The sequence below is a fragment of the Arachis hypogaea genome, chromosome 4, assembly GCF_003086295.3.
Source record: "Arachis hypogaea cultivar Tifrunner chromosome 4, arahy.Tifrunner.gnm2.J5K5, whole genome shotgun sequence".
Classification (NCBI taxonomy): domain Eukaryota; kingdom Viridiplantae; phylum Streptophyta; class Magnoliopsida; order Fabales; family Fabaceae; genus Arachis; species Arachis hypogaea.
The window spans coordinates 1,396,764-1,406,950 of record NC_092039.1 but is presented as its reverse complement, the minus strand read 5'-3'; the positions used below and the strand labels follow the sequence as shown (position 1 = coordinate 1,406,950).

Sequence of the window (10,187 nt, the reverse complement as noted above, 5' to 3'; positions counted from 1 at the left end):
TTGTTTAATATATCAATAATGCTAGAAAACCAAGATGGTTCAACCAAAAATCAGCCAAATGCCTTTGGGTGAATCCAAAACCTCTATGTGAATGGTGTTTATATTAGATATTAGGATGTTTCTTTTCTTTGTAAATTGGATGGTTTTGAATATGTTTTCTGATTTATCATATTTTAGGCATTTGGAGAGAGAATGAGGGTGAAGATACGAAAGCTAATTGAATCAGTTTCCATGATTCACGTTGCAATGATACTAAACGTATCTCCTTCTAATTTGAATGTGGTGAAACATTTAATAACCAATATTTTAAATCATAAATAAATAAAACTAATTACTATATTTATAATTAATTAAGATGTTTCATTTTTGCCTGATTTAAAGTTGGTTCCATATATTTTTCCTTAATATATGGATTAATAAAATATTTATTTTCTTTAGATTTAATTATTTTATTAATTTTTATAATTTTATCAAAATTTTAATTAATTTTTTTAATTAACAAATTTGTAATTGAATTTTTATACTAAATTAAATTTTTAAATTAGGATCTTTCTAACATTTTTGTTAAAAAAAAATACAAATTTTAACATAATTAGTTTTGTATTTGACATATGATAAATTATAAGATATTGTAAAATAAATATTTTAAGATTATTTTAACTTTTTAAAAAAATAAATAATAGAAATTTAAACACATTTTTTGTTTTATATAAAAATTTAATTACAAGCTTTTTAAATCATAAGAATCTAATTAAAAGTAAAAAAATTACATAAATAAATAAAAAATAAATTAATTTTATCTAATTACAACTTTTTAAAAATCACTACAAAATAAGGAATGAATCCATTTAAAATTTTAAAAATCATAAGAGTAGTCTTTTGTTTTTAAATAAAAAATATAAATGTATACAAAATATTTTTGTTTTGTAGGAATAAAATTTTATAATACTAATATTTAAAAAAAAAAGTTGTACTTGAGTAAAATTAATTTTTTTATTTATTTATGCAATATATCTTGGTAAAATTATAAAAATTAATAGAGTAACTAAAGTTTTTATTGAGAGACCAACTTATGTCTTGTTTGGTAAAAAATTTATTTTTTAAAAGTAGTTTATAGAAACTAATTTTTAAAAGTTGTAACATTGTGTTTAGTAAATTAAATTAAAATAGTTTAAATTAAAAATAATTTTTAATAAATACAAATAATAACAAAATATTTTAAAAATAATTTTTAATAAATACAAATAACAATAAGCTATCTCTTTAAAATTGCAAACATAAATACGTAAACCTTTTATTTATCAAAAATAAAATAAGATAAAAAATTCAAATACCATTTCCAAAAATTTTACCAAAATAAGCTTTATGGGCAAAACCTTTTGCCACCCCTAATTATTTTTGTTTGGACATGGTGGGTTGTGACAAAGCCCAACCCAAGCCAACAAACTACAACCAAGTCGCCGGCGGTTGAGGCACCGAGACCGAACCACGGGTAGAATCAGAGACAGAGAGCTCGATGCGGGAGGGAGTGGAGCTTCGAGTCTGCGGCCGGCCGTAGTGAGGTAAATCATCAATGGCGGTCTTGTTCTCAGGCGCAGGTAGGGGAGGGAAACGCAGTTTGAAACGCTTCTATCTTCTCCATCGCCTACTGCTGGTTGTGCTATGGATGAAATCAATTGTGCCTCTTCCTACGAACAATCATGATCGACTAGTTGCTGCTAAGGCGACGGGAGGACGGCGAAGTCGTGCCGGTGAGGAAGACAAGGACGATCGGGTGCTGTTACGGTTAATAGAGGAGGACGATAGCAGACTGGCGAGGGGAGACTTTCAGTGACGCTGTCTTTGTTCAAAGTGCTGCCGCACCGGGAAGTTTCCGATCGTCTAGCCGATTTGCCAAGGGGAGCAGCTGCAATTCAGTCTCACGCGCAAGGGAGAGGGAAACGCAGGTTTGAAATTTGGGTCGGGTTGGAGCATAGGGCTTCTTTTCGGGTCTGGGCCAGGTTCGTGGCCCGGGTCCCTGAAAAAAAAAAAGAAGGAAGGGTTACAACTTACAAGTTGCAAAGCTACCATCCTAGTGACAGCATCTGAAGGAATAAAAGCTTCTAGTTCTAACTGTTAAGTGTTAACATTTAAATCATCTCTTAAAGAGGGAAGAACAAAAGCGTTGAAGCTGCTGCGAGGAGTGATGGCGAATTTCATACTGGGCTGACTCAAAGCTTCTGTTAGTGTCGTGAGCATTTGATCGGTAATGTTGTGCTTATTATTTGAATTATCTTTCTTTGAATAGAGAATGTTAAGGTTTGATCTTATGTTAGATTTTGGATTGTTGAACTTCCATCATGGAAATAATAAGGAATTGCTAGTTATATAACTTAGTTCTGATCTCACTGTAAAAGCAAATCAATTTCATTTGGTGGCTCCTTGATGATGATGATTCCAAGATTTCTAATATTGCCTAATTCCCTCTGTTTTGTTGAGGTATACATGATTGGAGTGTTCTGATTATGAATTATAAATATGCTAACTGTCAAGTTCTTAAGTATGAATTGTAAATTTGACTAATTAAAATGAGGTATCATATTTAGGTACATTTGTTTGTTTGTTTGGAAATTTAACTGGAATCCTCCCCAAGTTAGAATTTGTTTTTGCAAAGGTTCAGAGTAGTGCTTCAAGCTTGTTTGACACCCCTATCTGCCCTTGCCGCGCTGCCACTGTTTATAAAAGAAGTGGCATAATATTAGTATTAAGTGAAATAAGAGAGTGCCCCAAGAGACTAGGTTCCATACTACAAAGAAGAAGCTCACTCAAAATGACAAGGCATTTGGCTTCCTACATGTTGCGTTCTGCTTCAGCGTGTACAAGTAGGATTAGACATCCATTTGCTGCTGCTTCTTTCTGCACTGATACTTCAACTTCGAGCTCCAGGGTCAAGATCTTTGACCGCCAACTCAAGCGTAAACAGGTCTTGTCACCCCCTCCCCCTTTTTTTTAATAGAAGTAATTCCATGCTCAAATTAATTCAAATGCTTTTTGATCTGGTTGATTTGTGCAGCGAGACCGAGCTGCATGGTTGATGCCCTCAAATTCTGACGACCCTTTCCTTAATACTGTTGCTCATAATCTCCTCGATCGCTTGCAAGTATAGGAGCCAACTACTAATGACTTTTCCATCTCTATCATACAATACAGATGGCTTCTTTGCCCAATTTTATTTTATAATTTATTTTATTTTTTCAGGATTGTAAGAAGACCTTCCCTACTGCATTGTGTTTGGGAGGCTCCTTGCTACCAGTCACCCGCTCGCTCTACACCCAGCGTAAGTGCATTCATCAAGCACATCTTTCATCCAAAGTATGACACTGTCATGTGTCCCCTAGGCTGCACTTGGTTCTGAAAATAAGAAAAGACAAAACACTGAAAACAAGACACAAAATACAGAGACATAAAAATTAGTGTTCTTGTATTTTGTTTGATGATAAACTAGAACAAATTATAAATATCTAATTTATTCTTATTTTTTTCCATTCAAAAAATTTGGGAAGAAAAATATAATAATAAAAAATATAATTATGAAAAATTAACAAGAATAATGAAAAATAAGTTGTGTCTCTTTATAGAGTTTTTGTGTCCTTCCTGTAAAGATGGCACAAAATAAACTAATTCAGTATCTTTAGACACAATATCTTTGTTCATATCTCATATGCTAAACACAATTTTGTGTCACTGTGTTCCTGTCTCAGAGTAAACAAACACGACCCTATTTCCTACTTGCAAGATTATATTTGCCAACTTTTAACTGGCTAGTATATGGACAATGCTATAACGTAGTGCAATGATACATGATTGATCTCAGGTACCATAGAAAAGCTTATTGTTATGGATGCATCCTATGAAATGGTACAGCTGTGTAAAAATGCTGAGGATGCCTCGAACAATGATAACATTGAGACATTGTATGTGGTTGCTGACGAAGAATTTTTGCCAATCAAAGAAAGGTGCCACATGGAGTCAGATTTACTTTCATGTAACTCTAACTTTTCACGTGATATTTATGTTTTGATTGTTCACTTGATATTGATTAACTTCTAAATTTTCTTTTTGATTCGTTGTATATTCTTTGCAGCTCTGTGGATTTGGTTATTAGCTGCTTGGGACTACACTGGACAAATGATCTGCCAGGAGCAATGATACAGGTACATGCTCTAATTCAATTGTTGTGATTAACGTGCTTATTAGCTCAGTTTATAATGAGGATGAGGTTAAAATTTTCTAGTGTTGTCCCTGAAAGAGTTCTCTGAAACATCAAAGCAACAAGTATTTTTGGGTTTTATACCTCTTTGAGGGTTTCTTGGGTAGGGGTTGATAGAATAACACCAATATATAGAAGTTACAGATTGTATTATGATGACTCTGAGTAAATAGGTGCTTTGTTTTTTGTTTTCCTTTTGTTTTTTTTTTTTTTTTTTGGGGAATAAAAGAAGAATAACGCTAGTACAGGAAAGAATGGATGAACGATACAAGATGAAAGGAGAATAAGAGATCCTTCTAAACAAATAAAATAAGTAACAAAATGAGTAAACAGGCTTATTGTAAGCCATATTTCTCTATCCGTTTCCTCATTGTCTAAACTCTAGTATCCACACTAATCACTCGGCTAGACCCAGACTTTGATAAAAGGCTATGTTTCTTATCTTTTCTTCATGAGTCAATTTCAATTCTATTTGAAGGAAACATGGATAGAGGCCTGTGACTATTAATCAATTTCACCTCTTATATGTTCATGCATATTTATTTATTTAAATTATTGAACATGTGCCAAAGATTGGGAATAAAAGAATGAAAAGAATACAATATGTTACATAGAACAATTAATATGGAAGGGAAGGCTTTCTACAGTTTGAGAAATCATGCATCCTCCTTACTATGTTGCTTTGTAAATGTGACAGAGAAGCATATGGCAAATAGTTGTAGCTACCGCAACCCCCATTCTGCAATCTTAAAAGGTTTGACGGTGAGAGACATAAGAGATAGGAGAGTAGGGAGAGAGAAAAGAAAGAAATTGTGGGAGAGAAGAGAAAACATGACAAAAGGGAATCCTCATTAGCTGTAATGTAAAGGGCTTTCTACAATCGTGTTATTTGGATAATAACTTGATCATAATTCTATAAGCAGTATGCTGAAAACATGCATGTGCTTATCAACTTTTGCTTATCTAAATTCTAAATATCGGTTTTAAAATCCTTTATTGTTATTCTGATGTACATTTTTATCTTTTGCAGTCTAGATTGGCGCTGAAACCTGATGGCCTATTTTTAGCAGCTATTCTTGGTGGAGAAACCTTAAAGTGACTGTTATTTAATTTCTAGAAAGTTCTTTGGCAAGCCAATATATTGGAGCATTTTTGTGATACTTTTTCTATCACCAGGGAACTAAGAATAGCTTGTACTGTAGCACAAATGGAGCGTGAAGGAGGGATCAGTCCCAGAGTATCACCATTGGCTCAGGCATGTGTTATTACCAAACTGTTATAGTATTTATTTTGTACTTAAGATCAGCTTTATTTTGAATGATGGCAACTATCCGATGGTATTTCTTCTGAATAGATTGTGTTTCTTTGGTGCTAATTCTTGTCAGGTACCATTATTCCAATCATGTTGATGGTTTTATTTGAAATTAATTCTTAATCATTTTTGGTGGTTAGTTTTAAGCAAGTCCTGCTGAATAGTATGTGTTTCTTTGTTGCAGTGTTCCGATTGTATTGTTGATTTTGATTAAATTAATTCTTAATCATTGTTGGTGTTGGTAATAAGGAATTTTGTTTGTTTATCACTTCTCGCATGGAAACATTAGTCTTGTCTTGCATATCATTCTAAGATCTGTTGGTTAAGGTGGCTAGTTCTGACATTGATGTCTGTGATGTAGAGTTGTATCATTCCCTGCCCCCCACCTCCTTTTTCTCCCTGGTGGAGAAAAAGAGGAAAAAGAGAGAGAGAGAGAGAGAAAAAGCACCCAAAAAGCAAAGAGTAAAGCTGGAACTGACAAGACTTTTTGTGCTCCAATTTTAGGTTCGAGATGCTGGAAATCTTTTGACAAGGGCGGGTTTCACCCTTCCTGGTGTTGATGTTGATGAATATACAGTTAAATATGAAAGTGGTGAGAGCTCTTCCCAGTTTGAAATTGCAATTTTCATTGATGACGAAACAAGAAGCTACTTGCTGGCATATGAACATTTGTGGCTTTTATCACATGCCATATCATTGAACTCCAATTTAATATTTCCCTTCTCTTCTGTTATGCGTAATTTTCAGCTATACACGGCCATATAACCAATATTTTTTGTTGTTCTGGATAAGTCACTGCATGGGTTTTTAATTATTTTTCTGAAAGGCCATATCCACATATGAGCCCTTAAAATGTAATCCCTTTTTAATGGTTGTCTATGGTCTTTCTTCGTCGATTCCTTTACTTGTCAAGTATGCACCATTTTGTTTACTTTGAATTAGGTTATTTCCCCAACAAATAGCACCAGTGGATGTTGTACTAGTTTTTTAAACCATCTAGGTCGATGTCGTTGAGTTATCCCAATTGGTTCATTTACCAGAATAGACAGTAACACACCAGGAGCCAACAATCTTTTCTTGCAACTGAGAATGATGATTTGAGGAAAGTGAATAATTGATGTTCGTGAAGCTAATAAATAAAAGCTATATAACAATCTTCTCATTTATTTGATCTATTCTAATCATTGTTAGTTTATAATGAGTTCTGTTTAGTATATTGCTTGCTTCCATAAACTTGTACCTTCTGCAATTGATTTTTGCATTGGTGGCTTTTGTTTCTCTGGTGCAGCCTTGGAGCTTATAGAACATTTACGAGCAATGGGTGAAACGAACTCTCTTTTTCAAATGAATACTGTAACGCTTTCCTTTCCTTTCACAACAATGATTATTTAGTGTATTTAAATTAAATTATACTCAACAAATTTTGAACCTTGGGATGCTGATTGAAACAGATCTTAAAGAGGGACACTGCCTTAGCAACTGCAGCTATTTATGATTCAATGTTTGCTGAAGAAGATGGCACAGTACCTGCAACCTTCCAGGTAATCAAATAGAAATGCGATTTGAGCTTAACAAAATCATTAGTGTCTATCAAAACTCGAATTAGTGTGTTGTTTCCAGACTCTGATGGTCAAGCAGTAAGGAGAGAGTTTCAAAGCTTTTGAGTTCCATCCAAGTTTTCTTTAATACATATATTATCCTTCTTTGTGATGGAAGCCTGAAATCGTTGTATTATATAGAAAATAGATGTGTTGAAAGATTTAGTGGAATTCTATGTGGTATGACTCTTCTCTATTGGGGAGATTGATGTGCACTGCTAGTCTCATTGTGATGCCAATTCTGATTTCCTCCGATACCTAAATGTCGGCAACTAAGAGATGAATCTGAAGAGTGTTGATATTGGATTAGCGTTTCAACGGACACTTCAATTCGAGCAACAATGCTCATTGTTTTCTGTATCCATTTGCTGTAGGAGTTCAATCGAACTGGCTTAAGACTTTCTTACCTTGCTATCAGTTCAGAATTTACAGAATGAAAGCTCCAAATGGAGCACCCAAGAGAGAAATACTGAAACATCAACCGATGAGATAGATGTTCAGTGCCAACTACATAAAATCAAAACTGAAATGAACTAGGTATTGAGATATGGAAAGTATAATAGGAGTATGTGTGAGGAGTATTGGTGGTGTGTGTAAAGGTATTGATATCTCGGAGCAAAGCTGCGACGGAAACAGGAAAAAAAGGCTCTAACTAGTGCCATCAAGCGCAATACCAATAAAGTCTTTCAGGATAGGCGATGTAGATATATTACCTTTAAATTAGTCCTTATGATTAGGATAGAAGGTCTTAATTTGAACTAACTTGTCCACGTTTGTTATCCTAAAGGACTTTATTGGTACTTTTTTGTTTTTAAGGACTAATCTGTCCGAAATGTAAATCTTCAAGGGTTTATTTGTCACTTTACTCAAAGGAAAACTTGAGAGGAGTCATAGTTTCCAATGATGGAAGTTGGAATTGGCCACCTTGAGAGTCTTGTGACTTTGTTTTCACTATCAGCCACTTGCTCCTCATTTCTAACACACATATGCATCACTTGCCAGTGCCACTTGCTCATTTGTGATTTTACCTCATTGCCCTCTTGCATTCATAACAACTAACAACAATTTTGTTTCTACTATTGTGATTTTGTAGGTGATTTACATGACGGGGTGGAGGGAACATCCTTCTCAACAGAAAGCAAAAACAAGGGGATCAGCCACTATATCTTTTAAGGATATTCAGAAGCAATTTGGAAACCATAGTTGAGTATGTGCTGTATACCATTGTCATACAGTGAAATAAAGGGGAATATATTATTTTATTATTCCAAATAATGAGGCATGAAGTGTGACATGCTATAGATCATGGCCACATTACGAAATGGATCATCTACTTTGATTTTAAGTGACATTATAAATACTCATCATTCAAACATGGCTTCTTCATGCACATGCTAATTATTTTATTATAGATATTATATAATATTTATTAAATTTAACTTTTAAAAATAAAATTTTATTAATTTTTTATATAAAATTTACGAAATTATATATACTAAAATTATATATCCGATGGATTCGATTTGACTTAATTTATTTTAAGTTAATTTAGGATCCGATATTTACAACGGACCCAATAAAATATTTGAATTGCGTGAGTCTGCGAATTTAATTAATTTGGCCTAACTTGACTCCTGTACATCCATAGAATAGAATGGTGATTTTTTTTTTGGTTTGTTTTTTGTTGTCTTTTTGTTTTATCTAACTAAAAAAGTGCTGATATATAGCTCTAAAAATTATTGAAGTGATATATAGGGAGCTACATAATAACCAAAATACTTAATTTTTTAAATTATGAAACTGAACTAAATAAGCGTTCATAGTTTATTAGTTTCCAGTGAATTAATCCAGCCTTTTGTAGTCACTAAATTAGCCTATCAATCCACTTTGTTAGTTTTAATTTATATTATAATTCAAAAATAACTTACGTATATAATATATAATATAATCAATGCGAGATTGGTTATGTTGATAAGTTCTTTACTTTCGTAACTAATAGTCTTTTTGTCCCAATTACCATTACATACATACATACAATATCGAATCCAAAAAATTTTGATAATGAGAGTAAAATATATATAATATAATAATAATTTTTATAATAAAATTATTATGTATATATAAAAAGTAACTATTAAATTATTTATTAATTATTATATATTTATATATAAATATATGTGTTGTTTAACTTATTTTTAATATATATTTTATACAGATAATTTTTTTTATGTATATATAACATAATTATTATTATAATTATATTTTGTTATTATAAAATATGACTAATCTTTAAAATATTTAATTTACAAATTAAAATAGTAATTTAAATAATAATATATAATTTAAAATTCTAATTTTTAGGTTTTATATTTAAAAAAATTGAGTAATCTTTTTCTTAATAATACAATTGAAATATTTCTCTTTTTGTATATATCACTCAATAATTATTTAAAAATTTACTTTTCATACAATTGGAAGTCAATTCTTACTTATATTCATAGTTGAAATTTTTTTTTCAATTAATGCAGTTGTTACGAAAAAAACTAAAGCTAATTTTAAAAGAAGATAAATAATACTCTTTTGAGTTGATTTCTAAAAAAGAACATCAATCTCATTTAAATTGAGAATTGATCATTCTAATAGACATCTAATATGTAATCCTTAAATCAACTATTAAGTATCAAAAGTTGAATAAAAAACTATTGTGGAGTCAAATTTAATAATTTAATTGAGACAAATAAATATTATTATCATATACTACTTAAAAAAATTTCAAAAAAAAATTTCAAAAGTGGGACACTTGCCCCACAACAAAGAACATAGATTCTCCCCGCATACATACATAAAATAGGTATTAATTAAGATAGGTATTACTAATTTTTAAAATAATGTATAGGGTCCTATCCTCACTTTTTCACAAATAGTAACTTCTATTATTTTTTATTTATTTTTCATTATATGAATTTTCAAAAGTGTATTTGTATCTCTTGAAAAACTAATATGAGGGTTCTTTACATAAGTAAATTAA

The 10,187-nt window shown here is 31.6% G+C and overlaps 1 protein-coding gene across 4 annotated transcripts; it reads left to right on the top strand.

The window, feature by feature from the left end:
- Positions 1–1,350: 1,350 nt before the first annotated feature.
- On the top strand, positions 1,351–8,534 carry LOC112795625 (putative methyltransferase At1g22800, mitochondrial). 4 transcript variants are annotated; one of them, XM_025837651.3, is made up of 12 exons: positions 1,351–2,221; positions 2,586–2,962; positions 3,053–3,139; positions 3,238–3,316; positions 3,854–3,995; positions 4,124–4,193; positions 5,280–5,344; positions 5,426–5,504; positions 6,066–6,153; positions 6,850–6,914; positions 7,013–7,102; positions 8,253–8,534. In XM_025837651.3, exons 2-12 carry the CDS (start codon positions 2,810–2,812, stop codon positions 8,364–8,366), a joined length of 1,032 nt encoding a protein of 343 aa, XP_025693436.1. In that variant the 5' UTR covers positions 1,351–2,221; positions 2,586–2,809; the 3' UTR covers positions 8,367–8,534. The 4 variants fall into 4 exon arrangements, with proteins under 4 accessions (XP_025693436.1, XP_025693435.1, XP_025693437.1 ...); XM_025837650.3 differs by having other exon boundaries at positions 1,387–2,245; XM_025837652.3 differs by having other exon boundaries at positions 2,083–2,245; positions 2,660–2,962.
- The last annotated feature ends 1,653 nt before the right edge of the window (positions 8,535–10,187 follow it).

Coding starts and splice junctions, on each gene's coding strand:
- LOC112795625 (XM_025837651.3), top strand. CDS start 2,810: ATGACAAGGCATTTGGCTTCCTACATGTTGCGTTCTGCTTCAGCGTGT. Junction 2,963..3,052: donor GCCAACTCAAGCGTAAACAG/GTCTTGTCACCC, acceptor TGATTTGTGCAG/CGAGACCGAGCTGCATGGTT. Junction 5,345..5,425: donor CTTGGTGGAGAAACCTTAAA/GTGACTGTTATT, acceptor TTCTATCACCAG/GGAACTAAGAATAGCTTGTA.